Source organism: Budorcas taxicolor, chromosome 4 (genome assembly GCF_023091745.1).
Source record: "Budorcas taxicolor isolate Tak-1 chromosome 4, Takin1.1, whole genome shotgun sequence".
Taxonomy (NCBI): Eukaryota; Metazoa; Chordata; class Mammalia; order Artiodactyla; family Bovidae; genus Budorcas; species Budorcas taxicolor.
In genome coordinates, this window is record NC_068913.1 from 102,929,486 (window position 1) to 102,947,774 (window position 18,289).

General features: G+C 42.6%; 1 protein-coding gene across 1 annotated transcript in view; it reads right to left on the reverse strand.

Annotated features, from left to right (window-relative positions):
* Nucleotides 1–18,289, reverse strand: part of DGKI (diacylglycerol kinase iota) — a 504,567-nt gene that overhangs the window by 222,923 nt on the left and 263,355 nt on the right. Inside the window, exons 9-10 of the mRNA XM_052638497.1 lie at nucleotides 15,278–15,352; nucleotides 14,684–14,782 (exon numbers count right to left, since the gene is read on the reverse strand). Of these exons, the coding sequence (XP_052494457.1) occupies nucleotides 14,684–14,782; nucleotides 15,278–15,352 (174 nt within the window). The remainder of the gene's footprint in view (nucleotides 1–14,683; nucleotides 14,783–15,277; nucleotides 15,353–18,289) is intronic.

Genomic DNA, 18,289 nt, shown 5'->3' on the forward strand with positions numbered 1-18,289 from the left:
CACCATCTCTCAGAGTTTACCCAAACTCATGTCCATCGAGTCGGTGATGCCATCCAGCCATCTCATCCTTTGTCGTCCCCTTCTCCTCCTGCCCCCAATCCCTCCCAGCATCAGGGTCTTTTCCAATGTGTCAGCTCTTCACATGAGGTCACCAAAGTATTGGAGTTTCAGCTTTAGCATCAGTCCTTCCAATGAACACCCAGGACTGATCTCCTTTAGGATGGACTGGTTGGATCTCCTTGCAGTCCAAGAAGCTGCTGCTGCTGCTAAGTCGCTTCAGTCGTGCCTGACTCTGAGCGACCCCATAGATGGCAGCCTACCAGGCTCCACTGTCCCTGGGATTCTCCAGGCAAGAACACTGGAGTGGGTTGCCATATCCTTCTCCAATGCATGAAAGTGAGAAGTGAAAGTGAAGTTGCTCAGTCATGTCCAACTCTTGGCAACCCCATGGACTGCAGCCCACCAGGCTCCTCCGTCCATGGGACTTTCCAGGCAAGAGTACTGGAGTGGGGTGCCATTGCCTTCTCTGGTCCAAGAGGTTAGGCAGTATCAAAAGAGGTTTAAAATTGAGTAGGGTGCTTCACTTTAGATCACCCTCAACCACGGCAAATAATATTTGATTGGTTGGGCAGCATCTGTTGCTTCTTATTATAGTCCCTTAACTAGCTATCATAATGGCTCTTTCTTAAAAATATTCCTGTTTATATTCCTATATTCTGTATTTGCTGCTGCTGCTACTGCTAAGTCACTTCAGTCGTGTCCGACTCTGTGCGACCCATAGACGGCAGCCCACCAGGCTCCCCCGTCCCTGGGATTCTCCAGGCAAGAACACTGGAGTGGGTTGCCATTTCCTTCTCCAATGCACGAAAGTGCAACGTGAAAGGGAAGTCACTCAGTCGTGTCCGACTCTTTGCGACCCCACAGACTGCAGCCCACCAGGCTCCTCCATCCATGGGATTTTCCGGGCAAGAGTACTGGAGTGGGGTGCCGTTGCCTTCTCCGATTCTGTATTTGAGAGTCATCCTATTATAGTAGAAATAGCATGATATTTGAGTCAGAGCTAACCTGGATGTTCTAACTGGGTTACTGTGGACATTTATAATCTTGTAGAAATTCAGCATGTAAAATACGGCAATGTCTGCTTCCCAGGGTGATTATGAGAATTAAATGGATCAGTAATAGTTACATATCCAGCACAGTACGTGGCACAAAATAGGCCTTTGTAAATGTTAGTCCCTTTCTTTTTTGCTCCTTGTTAATCTATTCATTAAATTACACTTGAGGGTGTGAGGGCTAAAATGTAGTTTATAATTATCACATTGTTATGCCAGTTGTTGCAGAGGCCATTGTAGGTCTTTTGTTCCACATCTCATCCAAACCTCTAATTTAAAAGTTCTGCTTTATCATGTGCTTGCTATAAATTTAGGAATAACACTCTATCCTTAATTATTACAACTAACCCAATCCTTCAGTTTCACCAAATGACATGCTTCCCTTCCTATAAAATTCAAACATGGGTTTCGATACATAATGGCAACTAAATAGGAGACTGCTCTCTCCTTTCCATACCAGGCCTTGGTATCAAGTCAATTGGGATTATTTCAGGTAATCTTTTATGTTTCATAGGTAACACCAGAGTCATTTGAATGACCAATTGGCTTATTAAAAACTTCCAAATGACTTGCTAGAAAATTAAATTCTCACTTTTAGGTTCCTAGGGCAACGTGTATTGTCAGTGTTAATTACTCCCTTCTTGTCACCTTTGGCTCTGGTAGAGTGTGCATTTCAACTTCAACTTCTTCTACGCATATAATACTAGGTAATTCACACCTTTCAAAAATACAAATAAGAAGCACTGAGAAAGCTTTTTTCTAATCTTCAAATTTCTCTAAAAGGTTTGGGTGTCCACACTGTCTTGGCTTTTGCTCATTCTGTGTAAGGTAGAACACCTAACTGTCTATAGTTATCCTTTTGAAGAAGGATTATTTTTTAAGGCTGGTAAATTTTGCACCCCATGCTTCTAGGAGGCGCCACTGACACTGGAGTCTACTGGAATGAGGCACTCTGGAACTGAGCAGGGGTCATTGGCATAAACACGCAAGGCTGCCCTTTAGTGTTTACCTTCAGCTCAGTTCAGTTCAGTCGCTCAGTCGTGTCCAACTCTTTTCGACCCCATGAATCGCAGCACGCCAGGCCTCCCTGTCCATCACCAACTCCCAGAGTTCACCCAAACCCACGTCCATCGAGTCAGTGATGCCATCCAGCCATCTCATCCTCTGTCGTCCCCGTCTCCTTCTGCCCCCAATCCTTCCCAGCATCAGAGTCTTTTCCAATGAGTCAACTCTTCAGTAACCTTTCTAAAATACATTCGTTTGCGAAAATGGTCAGTGTCTGAATAACGCATTGCACTGTATTAAGTCAATCTTGGTGGTAAAGAAAAGAAGCCAGGCACACATTCAAGTCAGTTCTATTAGTTCTACTGTTACCGCTAGGATGAGCTACTTTAGGGCGTTAATAGGTACAGTCTATTCAATAGAATTGAATGAGTGGACAAGTACCAACTCCCCAGGAAAAGGGTGATTTCTTTCTTTCTCACAGACAAGAGTAAGTCTACTCCTTCATTTACACAATTCACTAGCAAGTTCCAAACACTCTCATGGTCATCACATGCTATATGCCTTGCAAAAGCTGACTTTCTGAGCAAGAGGTTCTTTTTTCGTTTTCTCTACATTAAAAAAAAAGGCTATTATACATCAATTCTAATACACTCTGAAGAGTATTCTCAGACATAAGGTTGTAGCTATAATACCTCAATATTTTTTAAGATATTGTGAGATTTGATATTCCTATGGAATGTTAAAGTGGAGAAGGCAATGGCACCCCACTCCAGTACTCTTGCCTGGAACATCCCATGGATGGAGGAGCCTGCTGGGCTGCAGTCCATGGGATCACTAAGAGTAGGACACGACTGAGCGACTTCCCTTTCACTTTTTCCTTTCATGCATTGGAGAAGGAAATGGCAACCCACTCCAGTGTTCTTGCCTGGAGAATCCCAGGGACGGGGGAGCCTGGTGGGCTACTGTCTATGGGGTCGCACAGAGTCGGACACGACTGAAGCGACTTAGCAGCAGCAGCAGCAGCATCGAATGTTAAAACATTGTTCCTTCCAGCTCTAGGTGTCAGGAAACAGAATGGGGCATCATAGAACAACTTTCAAGAAAATAGATACACTTCTCTAGATAGAAACAAGCAGTATTCATCCACTCACCTACTAAGGGCCAGGTACAGTTTTAGGTAAGGGAATAAGGAGATGGGCAAGACAGAGAAGATTCTTGTTCTCAAAAGGGAATTCTCTGAATTATTCATAGAATATAGTAATTTGGGGGTAAAAAGAATCAACTAAGAATGGGCAGTTCAAACAGCAGCGCATCAAGCACTGAAATTCTCTTGGAAGGCTGACTGGTCTATGCTACTAAGCAAGCCTTGGTTTATACCACAGAAATATTTTCTAGATCATGAAAAGAACTGTCCACAAGAAACATCTGAGGAAAATCTAACAGCAGGAGGAAGAGGTGAAGAAATCTCTTAACCCAAACAATCCCAAAGGAATACCTAACTTATGCAATAAATCTGCGTTAGGCTCCTAACCTGTACCCATGTGTGCACCCAGGAGCTCAACACAAAATAAAGTCACTCACTAACGATGGTCAGTGCTATGTTGAAGATGCCAACTGAAATGCGTGAGTGGCCAGTGGAGATACTCAAAGCCCAGCCGTGGGGACTGGACGAAGGCGTCCTATATATGATACTTGAACTTTGTCTTGAAAGATGAGTAGAGTTAACCATTTGTTTTTAGATGAAGTAGACAAAAATGTTTTAGGCACAACCCATGTGAAGCAGCAAGACGTATCACGGAAAAACTATATTCCTTTCAGTCTCTGGACCATAAGGCCGGGGTGGTGGGACATGAAACTGCACAAGTGAGTTGCAGATTAATTCATATAGACCAGGGGTCCCCAACTCCCAGGCCATGGACCACCTGTCCACAGCCTGTCAGGAACCAGGCAGCAAAGCAGGAGATGAGTAGCAGGTGAGTGAGGGAAGCTTCATCTGTATTTATAGTTGCTTCCCATCATTCATATTACCGCCTGAGCTCAAGTATCTAGTTAAATGAAAATAAGCTCAGGGCTCCCACTGATTATGTATTTATGGTGAGTTATATAAATATTTCATTATATATCACACATAATAATAATTGAGATAAAGTGCACAATAAATGTAATGCACTTGAATCATCCTGAAACCATCTCCAACTCCACCACCCCACAGTCCAAGGAAAAATTGTCTTTCACGAAACCAGTCCCTGGTGCCATCAAGGTTGGAGACCGCTGATACAGGCTATGGAGCTTGGGCTTTGTTTTGCAGGAAATGAGAGTCCCTGAAGTGCTTGAATCAGGAGAATAGGACTTACATTTTGATACATCAGTATAACTACAGACTAAGGAGCTAGACATCCAGGCCCTATGAAAGGGGCTAGATGGCTTGGTTTGTGGTATACACTGATGTCTGTTCTTTAAAATTCACACTCAACATGAAGGTAGGGCCTTTGGAAATGGCACACAAAAGACACGCAACATGCAACATCACTAATTATTAGATAACTGCAAATACAAACCAAAATGAGGTTATCACCTCAATGGTCAGAAAGGTCATCATCAAAAAGTCTGCAAAGAATAAATGCTGGAGAGAGTGTAGAGAAAAGGGAACCCTCCTACACTGCTGGTGAGAATGTATATCAGTGCAGCCACTATGAACAATAGTATGAAGGTTCCTCAGAAAACTAAAGATAGAGCTGCCATATGATATAGCAGTTGTATTCCTGGGCACATATCCAGAGAATGGCTTAATTTGAAAATATATATGGACACCAACGTTCATAGCAATACTATTCACAATAGCCAAGACATAGAAGCAACCTAAATTCCATCACAGATAAATGAATAAGAGAGATGTTTTATATATATCAATTCAGTTCAGTCGCTCAGTCATGTCCAACTCCCTGCAACCCCATGAAGCGCAGCACGCCAAGCCTCCCTGTCCATCACCAACTCCCAGAGTCCACCCAAACTCATGTCCATTGAGTTGGTGATGCCATCTAACCATCTCATCCTCTGCCATCCCCTTCTCCTTTTGCCTTCAATCTTTCTCAGCATCAGGGTCTTTTCAAAAAAGTCAGCTCTTCACATCAGGTGGCCAAAATATTGGAGTTTCAGCTTCAACATCAGTCCTTCCAATGAATATCCAGGACTGATCTCTTTGGGGATGGACTGGTTGGATCTCCTTGCAGTGCAAGGGACTCTCAAGAATCTTCTCCAATACCACAGTTCAAAAGCATCAATTCTTCGCCACTCAGCTTTCTTTATATAGTTCAACTCTCACATCCATACGTGACTACTGGAAAAACCATAGCCTTGACTAGACAGACCTTTGTTGACAAAGTAATGTCTCTGCTTTTCAATATGCTGTCTAGGTTGGTTATAACTTTCCTTCCAAGGAGTAGGCGTCTTTTAGTTTCATGGCTGCAATCACCATCTGTAGTGATTTTGGAGCCCCCCAAAATAAAGTCAGCCACTGTTTCCACTGTTTCTCCATCTATTTGCCATGAAGTGATGGGACCAGATGCCATGATCTTAGTTTTCTGAATAAATGCATACATATATATATGTGTGTGTGTGTATGTATGTGTGTGTATATATATATACACACACACAATAGAATATTACTCATCCATAACTAAGGTCATTTGCAGCAACAAGGATGGAACTAGAGATTATCATATTAAGTGAAGTAAGTCAAAGACAAATATCATGTGATAATACTTAGATGTGGAAGTCTAAAACTGTAATGTAAATGAACTTATTTACAAAACAGAAACTCATAGACATAGAAAACAAACTTATGGTTACTAAAGGGGAAAGTGGGCAGGGGACACATTAGGAGTTTGGGATTAGCAGATACAGTTCAGTTCAGTTGCTCAGTTGTGTCCAACTCTTTGTGACCCCATGAATCACAGCACGCCAGGCCTCCCTGTCCATCACCAACTCCTGGAGTTCACTCAAACTCACATCCATTGAGTCGGTGATGCCATCTAGCCATCTCATCCTCTGTCATCCCCTTCTCCTCCTGCCCCCAATCCCTCCCAGCATCAGAGTCTTTTCCAATGAGTCAACTCTTTGCATGAGGTGGCCAAAGTACTGGAGTTTCAGCTTTAGCATCATTTCTTCCAAAGAACACCCAGGACTGATCTCCTTTAGAATGGACTGGTTGGATCTCCTTGCAGTCCAAGAGACTCTCAAGTCTTCTCCAACACCACAGTTCAAAAGCATCAATTCTTCGGCACTCGGCTTTCTTCACAGTCCAACTCTCACATCCATACATGACCACTGGAAAAACCATAACCTTGACTAGATGGACCTTTGTTGGCAAAGTAATGTCTCTGCTTTTCACTATGCTATCTAGGTTGGTCGTAACTTTCCTTCTGAGGAATAAGCGTCTTTTAATTTCATGGCTGCAATCACCATCTGCAGTGATTTTGGAGCCCCCCAAAATAAAGTCTGACACTGTTTCCACTGTTTCCTCATCTATTTCCCATGAAGTGATGGGACCAGATGCCATGATCTTCGTTTTCTGAATGTGGAGCTTTAAGCCAACTTTTTCACTCTCCTCTTTCACTTTCATCAAGAGGCTTTTTAGTTTCTCCTCACTTTCTGCCCTAAGGGCGGTGTCATTTGCATATCTGAGGTTATTGATATTTCTCCCGGCAATCTTGATTCCAGCTAGTGCTTCTTCCAGCCCAGTGTTTCTCATGATGTACTCTGCATAGCAGTTAAATAAGCAGGGTGACAATATACAGCCTTGACGTACTCCTTTTCCAATTTGGAACCAGTCTGTTGTGCCATGTCCAGTTCTAACTGTTGCTTCCTGACCTGCATATAGGTTTCTCAAGAGGCAGGTCAGGTGGTCTGGTATTCCCATCTCTTTCAGAATTTTCCACAGTTTATTGTGATCCACACAGTCAAAGGCTTTGGTATAGTCAATAAACAAAGTATTATATAAAACAGATAAACAATAAGATCCTACTATAAAGCACGGGGAACTATTACTCAACATCCTTTAATAAGCCATAATGGAAAAAATATACACATACGGTATCACTTCACTGTACAGTAGACACACAACAATGTAAATCAACTATATCTCAATAAAAAAATCATAATGGTTTTGGATTTATGCTTAGGTTGGGCACAGTAGAAAACAACATCTTCTTTGAGGTTGTTTGTTCAGTATTTAGAAGTAGTTTGGGGATTCGGATTTGAAGTTACTTCTTCTTGTCTCCTCTTTCCTCCTACTTGAGTTGACTTTCCCTGGCCTGAGTCAGGACAGGTGTCCCTGATGTGGGAACGCCTGCCCAAGGATAGGGGTGCGAACTCGGTCAATATGAGCCTGTCCACAGACTGAACATCCTTTCCTCCTATAACCTGCTGATAAGCTCCCTGGGAACTCGCATCCAAGGGTCCAACTCATGCCACGTCTGAACCCTGGGATTTCACACTGAACAGTGTAAGCACCCAAGGACAGACCCTTGACTCTAAGGATTGCCTGGCTAGAATAACTAGTGGTCAGATCCCCTGCTTACAGGAAATAAAGCCTACAAAATATATTCTACGAAAACTTGAAATGAAGCCTAACCTACAAGAACATTGAATCACTATGTTGGACACCTGAAACCAATATAATATTATAAGTCAGCTACAGCTCAGTTAAAAGAAAGACATCTGCCTAACCATGCCTGTATAATATGTCACTGAAGATGAAATTTGTGAAGGAGACCCAGTGGGAAAGCAGGAAGCATTGAGAGGCATCAGAAAGGCCCATAAGACTCAGGCACAAACGTGCTACTGAGTCAGGGGCATCCAAAAAAACATTAAGTGTTGAAATTAAAGCAGAGATACGCATGAGCAGTCGGGCCCTTTCTCGAGCCCTCAGGTTTCCACACTGAGGAAGGGATCACGCAGGAGTAAAGTTTATCTTTCTTCTTTTCTGCAGGAGACAACACTAAAGTTGATATCGCAACCCCTAACTCTAGTGAATGCTCCCTCACACAGCTCACATCCCACCAAGAACAGCCATACCCTCAACCTCCAAAGCTTTGCAGAACACCCAGCATGTGTCTACCTGAAGGGGAAGAAAGAGAGACAATTACTGTGAAGCACCTGTTTAAAGGAGGCTTCTCTAGTGGCTCAGACATTAAAGGATCTGCCTGCAATGTGGGAGACCTGAGTTTGACCCATGGGTCAGGAAGATCCCCTGGAAAAGGGAATGGCAGCCAAGTTCAGTATTCTTGCCTGGAGAATTCCATGGACAGAGGAGCCTGGTGGGCTGCAGTCATGGGGTTGCAAAGAGTCGGACAAGACCAAGCGACTAACATACAAACACATCTGTTTAAAAGAAGTCATTGTTTAAAAAATAAGAAATAAAAACCGCCCCCATGTTCAGCTCAGTATCTTCCTGCCAAGTGCTGGAAATTTTCTGAAAAAATACTGAAGAAAAAAAAAAGAGCTATAGGCATTTTACTTGCCACCAGATGGCGATGTAGTCGAGTTATTTGAAGAATAGATATTTAAGAAGGTTGTGTGTGTGTGTGTGAGTGTCTAAGTCTGAAGCCTAACCTTCAAGAACAGAAAGGGGTGGGGGGAGTACTTTATATCTAGACACAGATGAGCAAGACAAATCAATTCTTAAAAGGCAAAAGCCCTGATTTAACAATCAAAAAACAGAGTCCAGGAGATCTTCATGACCGAGGGATCAAACTCACGTGTCTTGCATCTCCTGCACTGGCAGGATTCTTTAGAAAACGGAAGCCCCATTTCTCTACTAATTGCTGTAAACTCCTGTGAATCAGTGTGGTCTCCGAGCTGCAGCAATGGTGGCACCAGGAAGCTTGTCAGAAAAGCAGGATTTCATAGGCACCCCAACTCACTGAATCAGAATCTGCATTTTAACAGGATCCCTAGGTGATTCATGCACACAGAAGCTTAAGAGGAAAAAAGGCCATGATTCTTAACACTTGCTAGACAAGAAAATCATCTAGGAGCTTAGACTAGTTAAGGCGCCCTGTACTCACAGGTCTTAGCATAGGGTGGAGCGCACATCACTGTCTTTAAAGGCTGCTGGGGTCTTTAAAGGCAGTGGGAGTTGAGAACCACTTCTCTGGGCTAAGAGATGAGCCTCCTTGAAGACAATAAGGACAAACTGAGACGCTATTTTTCAAACAAAAAAAATAAACCTTCATCTCCAATAAATTCTCACCTGCTGTGCTCCTCACACAAGGCCCAGGTAATCCCAGAAACCCTGACAGGACTCTGATGATGTGTCCCTAAATGAGTCCCACAGAAGACTGATATCAGAATTACCTGAGATGCTCACCAGTGGCATTCCCGGGCCTCACCCCAGACACACAGCACCAGATTTTATGGGGTAGAATATGTCTAACAAGCGTTTCCATGGGTTTCATTTACACAGAAATTGGGAAACTACTGGACTATAAGAGGGGAGAGTAAGAGGCACACATTCAGATAGAAATTCCCCGGACTGAACCCTAACGTCAGGATGAAATTTCCTGAATTTTCCCCAAACTGAAAATTTCCAGATAAAGATTCTGATGAATGGCATTCCAAAGGCTATCTGAGGATGTCAAACACACACAGAGGTCATGTTATTAATCTCAATTTGTCTCTAAGGTAAATAAACGTGAATGGCCTCCTTCTCGAAGGAGAACACCACATCATGTCAGGTTTGAGCACAGAATGCCCCCCAAGGAGAAGCCCCAGGTCAGAAAGCACGCGCACATCCTCCCCCTTCCTCCTTCCTGGGGATAGCCTGCTTTCACTGCCACCCTCTGTTCTTCTCTGCCTCTTGGTCTCAACTGCGGCTCATTTGGGTCAGAGAGCCAAGGGAGCTGAGGAATAAGAAACTCCGTTCCTCTGATTCCGTTCTGCCAAGTGGGGTGGTTTACTTCATTGTCTGACTGCCCCCATCCTGCAGCTGACTCGTGTGCAGTGTGAAGGGCACGGTATGGCCACAGCTAGACCTAAAAGAGGAGTTAGGTCACCCCTGACCATGACTCTGCCCTGCTCACCCCAGCTGGGGGTGGGGGGTGGTTAGAGGTGTACCATCCTAACACTGAAGAAGGAACCATAAACATATGGAGGTCAGTTTGAAAGGTTCTAATTATAGACGGGTGTTTGGATTTCTCTACAGCTTTCTCAACATTTCATGTTGTGCTTAGAAACAAGGTTCTTTGTATTTATCATGCTTAGTAAAGAATTCGAGGGACTTTCCTGGTGGTCCTGTGTCTGGACTCCAAGCTCCTAGTGCAGGGGAGTGGGGGGAGGGCCTGGGTTGCATCCCTGATCGGGGAACTAGATCTTACAAGCTGCTTAAAAAGGATCTGAAAAAGGATCCTGAAAGAAAGGATCCTGCACTCTCCAACAGAAGATCCCACACGCCACAGCGAAGAATGAAAACCCCTGCGCCACAGCTGGACCCGGCAGAGCCAAATAAATAACTATTTTTTTAAAAAAGAATTCTACTTTACAGAGGAAATACACAGAAGTTTAAAGTTACACACTATTCATTTTGATTTGCTTAGTCACATTTCTGAGAATCCTAGGTACTCTGGAGGTGACCTCATTAGGGCAATTCATAAGCCAAAGTGCCTCAAGTGACAGCAAAGTCAGGAAGCTTTTTGCTTCTAATAACAGGCCAGTTTTAAAACCTGAATACCTCACTGTGATCTCAAATTCTTCAAACACATTTCGACATCTTTCCCAAAATAATTCTTCCCTTTCCTGAAAAATCCATTGATAACAAAGCCACTTTCCAGATAATCGGCTGGAAGATCTTGATGCCTTGCTTCCCTTTAAGTATCCCATTCATCCCCATGCCCATCTGTTCATCCCCATGTCCATTCATTCATCCACACATCCATCCTTTAACCCACAGGTCTACCCGTCTATTCACTGGCCCATCCATTGTGCTCTCCATCCAATTTTTAAAAACTTTTATTAACGCATATTTGATTTACAATGTTGTGTTAATTTCTGCTATACAGCACAGCAACTCAGATATACATATATAATATATATTATTTTTCATATTTTTTTCCAATTATGCTTCATCACTGGATGTTGAATATAGTTCCTTGTGCTATTCAGTAGGACCTTGCTGTTGAGGGAAAGACTGGGAGTTTGGGATTAGTAAATGCAAACTATTTTATATAGAATGGATGAACAAGGTCCTCTAATTTATGCTAACGAATAGCCTCCTGACTTATATGTATTCTCAATGTGCCTAATTAATCTGCCATCATATTACTCCTTTATTTAAAAAAAATATTTTTCAAAACTAAAAAAAAAATCTTTAAATATCAAAAAACAAAATTTTTAATATGAATCCAAAATCCTCAGCCAGGATTTAAGACACTGCTCCACAAGTTCTTTCTAATCTTTAGTCACATTTCTAATAACTTAATATGTATGCTCTACCCATTATATTGTGCTCAAAATGAATCACTTTCATCACAACATCCCACCTTCTACACCTACTGCTGGTTAAACAACTATAGTTCATTCCTGTGCACTGTGCACTAGAAATCATAGGTTCAGAGGGGCAGCCCCTGGCATTAACTAAGCCTGTATCTCTTCGGAACAGACACACAGAATATACACAGTACAGGACTTAATGCTGCAATTTACATAGTACACATGTGCGCCATGGCCTTCAGGAGCATAGCCGACAAGCCAATTAGTTCTGAGCAACTGTTCAGAAAGGTGCTACTGAGCAGTAAAGGGTGAACAGGAACGTGATGCAAGAGAGAGGAAGAAGAGGGCATGACCCCAGTTTCCTCTGCACAACTAAGTGGTGTCCATCTTCTGTTTCAGCCACTTCCCTGACACCATTTCCTTATCACTCCCAAGTGACTGCTTGCCTCTGAAATTTCACAGCACCTGTGGTCTGATCCACTCAATTGAGAATTCACATTTCCTTAATGTTGCTCAGATTCGTTTTCCCATTCGCCCCTTTTGTGTCATTAACAAACACAATATCCTTAGAAAATTCACTTCTGCTTCCTTGAGCTGTTTTCTATTTAGTGAAAGAAGAAACAATCTTAGATCATCTCTGAAGTCCCTGTCTTTAATAATTTATACAGAGATTGAAACAGGAACAGGATGTATCTTAACTGGACTGCCTCCTTCTCCAAACCAGAGATCATCTACAATTTTCTAAATGCCTTAAAGGAAAAGCTTATAAGAATTTAATTAATGCACTTTACATAGACTTGTAAGATAAAATGTACCTGAGATTAATTAGCATGTGGAGCTCAGGTGGCCAAATTCATGGAGTCATTTACATTAAATAACTGTGCTGTGTTCCATGGTTCCCAACCACACCCTCAACCCTAGTTAGGCTATGGAAAGACTAGACCTAGAGAGGGAGTAAGATTCAGAGCAAACTGAACTTCACTCCCAAGAATTTCTCAAGAGGTAGTTTTAGGATCACCATCATTACAACATGAAGATCATCACTCAGTAAATCAAAAGAGTAGGATGTTAAAAATAAATTCTCTACTTACAACAGTTCTTTTTCCTATTCTCTACAATGTTAATATAGACTTTTAACAGAAGAATTAATATTAAGAATTTTGGGGGGACTTCCCTGGCAGTCCAGTGGTTAAGACATTGCCTCCCAATTCAGGGGGCATGAGTTGGATTCCTGGTCAGGGAGCTAAGATACCACATGCCTCATGGCATCCCCCAAAAGAAAACCAGAACATAAGCCACAGAAGCTATATCATAACAAATTCAATATGCTCAGTCAGTCAGTCTTGCTCAACTCCTTGCAACTTCATGAACTGTAGCCCACCAGGCTCCTCTGTCCATGGAGTTTTCCAGGCAAAAATCCTGGAGCAGGTTGCCATTTCCAACTCGAGGGGATCTTTCCAACCCAGGGATCAAACCTGAGTCTCCTGCGTTTCCTGCATTGGCAGGAATTCTTTACCACTGCATCACCTGGGAAGCCCCAACGAATTCAATAAAGGCTTTAAAAATGGCCCACATTAAAAAAAAAAATCTTTAAAAAAGAAAAAGAATTTGGAGGTTTCCCTGGTGGTCCAGTGTTAAGAATCCACCTTGCAATGCTGGAGACACCTGTTTGATCCCTGGTCCGGGAAGATCCCACATGCCACGGGGCAACTAACACCTGTCACAACTACTGAGCCTGCACCCTAGAGCCCATGCTCTAAAAGAGAAGCCACCACAGTGAGAAGCTTACAGCGACTAGAGAGTAGCCCCCACATGCTGCAACTACAGAAAGCCCACGTGCAGCAATGAAGACCCAGCACAGCCAAAAACTAAGTAAATGCACAAATTAAAATAATAATAATAATAATTTTGAAGAAAGGAAAGGGGGATAATATTTCTTTAAATGAGAAGCTTTACTATAATTAATGTGATCTGGAAAATACCCATTAACTTTACTAATAAGAACAAGCATTATCTTGGGTCAATCTTAATTCTATGATTTGCCTACTTACACGAGGTGACTAAAACAGTTTTAAATCTTTAAGTTGCTTAGCGTGACACTTCAGGGAACCTTGTCTCAAAATGTAAAATGTGCACTTAACGGACACAGGAAATATCATCCAAACTCACATGAAAGTCACAGCAAAACCAGAACCCACAGAGGAGTATTGATAAGAAGCCTGAGAGTGGGACGAGAATTAGATGAGGAGACAAAGACCTGGATTCTGGAACAATTTCTATCCTTTAAAGAGCTGTGTACATTAAACATGTTATTAAATTTTACTTCTCTAAGGCTATTCGTTATCCTCAAATGAGGTTGATATTAATCATTCTATAGGACTTGGGCAAAGACCAAATGAAACCTGTGAAAGCTGATATATTTTTGGTAGCCTTGGTGGTGTCTGTTGTTCATGATTATCATGGACAATAAATCATTATTCTCTCTTTCCTCTGAAGACAGGGGAAAATGTAGTTGAGTCTCAATTACAGCAGAAAGAAACACAGGTGGTGGTTCAGATGGTAAAGAATCTGCCTGCAATGCAGAAGACCTGGGTTCGATTCCTGGGTCGAGAAGATCCCCTGGAGAAGGGGAATGGCTACCCTCTCCAGTATTCTTGCCTGGAGAATTCCATGGACAGAGGAGCCTGGTGGGCTACAGTCCATGGGGTTACAAAGAGTTGAACATGACTGAGCGACTAACTCAAACACACAAGCTCATGAAGGGCTTCCTAACTATAAGAGTTACAAAAGCTGAAACACTGAGAGTTTGTAGCATGAACTTTCTTGAAAATCTGTAAGTAAAATGTTAGCAATTCGGTTTTTGACACCTCTAGTGAAGCTTGACGTGGAAGCAGAGGGATAAATCCTAGAACCTCGAGGTTTCGCCTGGCCCCATCAACTGTAAAGCTGTGCCTTACTGGAGAAACTGGCTGTCTTCCAATGCTAGGAGTCCCACATAGTGCTATTTTACTGGGTGTCAGGAAATGTGTTTTCAAGAAAGTGTTGAAACTTCCAAGTGAAACGCATGAAAATCGACTTACCTGGTTGCCTCCACTCTTGGGGTTTACAAACACAAGCAAAGGTTTCATGAGCGGAGAAGAGATAGGTTTTATCACAAAAGGACGACCTTTGTTTTCCTGCTAAAGAAAGAAAGCAGCACTATTGAGACTTGAAAAGCAGCCCCAAAGCAATGAAAGTGAGATATTTCTAGAACCACTGCCACTCCCCACCCCATCCCCCCAAATCAACATATGCCCCCAAATACACTGCATCTTGTTTCACAGGGCTCACTCAACATGAGAAAGTGTCTCAAGCTGTAACTTGCCCCCAAGAATTTAGCCATGATCTTTTTTTTTCTATAGGCTTGAAGCACACTAGATACATTCTAGCTCTCATCTTCATCATCTTTGGGATAATACTTCCATAGACAAAAGCAAATGCTCTGACTCTCAAGTGGCAAGAGGTTTTATGTGTGTATTTTAAAGGAACCGGCAGAACCCCAGTGTGGTTAGGGTATGGCGAAGGAGAGTGGCGGGAGATACATCAGCAAAAGGAGCTCAGGCCAGGTCAAGTCAGACGGGGAGACGGTGGAGAGGAAGGTGGATTTCCCTGGACCATCACCCTCAAGCACTTACTTCGGTTCCTCTCTTGCTGGCTTTTCTTTTAAAGCTTGTTCTCTTCTTCTTCCGATTGGACGCCTTCAGGGAGTTCTGCAGGGAAAGAAGGGAGCCCTGAGCCGGCAGGCCGCCGGGCCGCGAGCGCGCCCATGCAGGACCATGGAGAAGGCGACGGCGGCGCATGCTGTTCGGCAGGGCATGCTTCTCATGCTTTGACACTTCCAAGCCACTGCTCATGGGGAAGCCACACACAGAACCCAGTCGCGTGCTGGCGAGTGAGCGACTGACTCCCCACCCCACGGAGAGGCACGGAGTTAGAACCCTGGAGGCTCTCATGGACTCACATAACAACACATGTTATACCTGCCAACCCTCCCAGTAAATATGGAAGAATCCCAAATTCTCTGAGGGGCTCCAGTCTCCCGCCCAACCAGGTCCGTCTCCCGCCCAACCAAGTTCAAGAAGTTCATCTCCTGGTATGGAGATCACCTATGTGGAAATGTAAAAAAGGAGGCCATTTTTCACGTTTTTCTTTTTTCTTTTTCTTTCTTTCCCCCTCTGTTTACTTTTTATAGGAGATGACCTGTTCATATGAAATGACTCAACGCCACTGAAATGTTATGATCCAAATCTTCTATCAGCATTCATGGCTTGGTTTTCAAAATGCAGAGTGGCAGTCACTGCTCTTCCTTTTCCTGGCTAAGGCCCCACTGGTTTAAAAAAGTCCTCCCTCCCTTGGCAACCTTGATCTTTTTCCTCTCACAGAAGCGCATCCAACTTGAAACACAGGGACCCCAAATTTACTTTCCCTGTCTTTCTCTTTCTAGGGAATGTATGGACCACAACTCTGATTATTTCAGCTATTTACTCTTAATATTTGATACAGATGCTTTGAGAAGAACCTTTTTCTGGGAACAGTCACAGCTCCCTGGCTGAAGGCAAGGCAAAATCAGGTTTAATTAGTGGAGAGTCAGTCATTAATTAGATGGCCATCTTCATAAAGGCAAGCTATTACTACCATGACGTAGATGTTTTACAAAGTGTTGAAAGCCTGAAATACAAAATTTTTAACTTAAAAGTTTACATAAGCATAGACACATGCATTGTTTGAGCAATTAAATGTTTTCAAACAGCTTGAAGAAACTTAGATATCTATTTTTCAACATTGTATTGTTTCTTTGAACATTCAAAATAAACCTTTTAGTCTAGAGTACATCATATATGAACACATCGAAGTTAGTAAGACTGAAACTATTTAGCTTTTATTTGCATTTGGACCAAGAAAAAAAAGAGTTGATTTGTGGCCTGTGCTCACCAAGGATGAAGGAAACTTTCTTGAACCACCATTTGTCCCAAGGTTTTCTTCCCTCATCAGATTAAAAGAGTCTTCAGGTTTTCTGAATCTCACCAGAAAAGAAATCCAGAAGTTCATGGGTGTTCCCGATGCCAGGTGATTTCTCATCACTCACTTTAGACTATATTTCTCCTCACTCACTTTAGACTATATTTCTCCTGCAAATAGATCTCCAAGTTTCCAAATTCCTCTTTAACTGGATCTATTATCATGTCCCTCTTTGGGAAACTTCTGCAGTCTTTGAGTATTTGCTATATTTTGACTACTTCCAATTTTATTAAAAGGGAAGAACAATTACTTGGAACTTTTAAATGCTTACTCAGTCAAATATTCCAAGGAGAGTGCTGAAAACTATTAGATTGGCAGAAGCAGCGTCTATTACTTATGGCAATTCATGATGCTTTGAGTGTTGGTACCTGGGCCCCAACAAATATTCTTATTTAATTTGTTTAGGGTGAAGCCCAGGCAAAGATACTTTTTAAAAGCTCCCCAGAATAGAATAGATTACGACAGGATGGAATAGAATAAAATAAAATAATAAAAGCTCCTGGGGAATTCTAGTGTGGCCAGCATTGAGAACCTCTGTCTGAAGTACAAAAGGTAGAATGAGGAGCTGTATGTACTGCATAGAGTAAAGCCAATCACTGGGGTAAGAACTGTGAGATGTGGGATTTGACAGACTGAATTCTGAACCTCTCTGTTACTAGCTCCATAACCTTGGCCAAGTCAAACTTTTGAATTAGGTTTCTTAATTTTCAAAGGAAGGTGAGAATACCTACCTCAAAAGACAGTTGTGGAGTTTAAATGAAAAAAAAAAAATGCATGTAAAGTAGTTAACCTGGTATCCATCCCGTGAGAAACACTTTGATCAATGTTATCAGTTGCCTCTGAGGGCTATATATCCCCAGCACCAATGCCTGGCACACAGTAGGCACCCACATCATTGCGGAAATAATAAGTCAGTATTTTTATAATTCACGACACTGACTGAGTCTTCCCTAATTTCATAAAGGGTCCTTAGGAAGTGGTGACTGTTTCCTAATTTATTTCATTTTCATTGATTTAGTGCCAAGAGCAATGTGGGACACCAACACTTACAGGAACATACTATGGGCCTCGGCTCTGGACAGGACTCAATAATTAAACTCCAAGAGACAGGGCACATGAACCAAGTTGAGGGACTGTTTCCTCAACTTGCTTGATCACAGAAATCACAGTTCTTCAGGTGATCCTGCTGATCAAGTGTGTTTGAGAAGAGGGTTAGAAAAACATACCAAAATAAGGCTGCATGTCTGAAAAAGGAGTAGGCAGGGGACTCAGCTCTCATAGGGAACAGACAGACAAAAATGGCCTTTGTTTTAAACACAGATGCAAATGCTTCCAAACCTCACCAAGCCACACGCACCTGAGGCCTTCGTCTCACAGAACAAGAAGGGGGAAAGCTCAAGCACAGTGGTTGACTTACAGTACCTGGACGCTTGTACGTGAGCTCTGAGTAAGCTTACCTCCCTACAGATGGTCAAAGAGCAAACGATAAGCATTATGGAACTCCACACCTCCAAGTTCCCCAGGCTTCTTTCTGTCCTTGTGTAAACATGTATCTCTGTCTCAGGACATCACTTCTTTTAGAAGGCAGCTTAATTCAGTGAGGAACAGATGGATGCGAAGGCAGATTC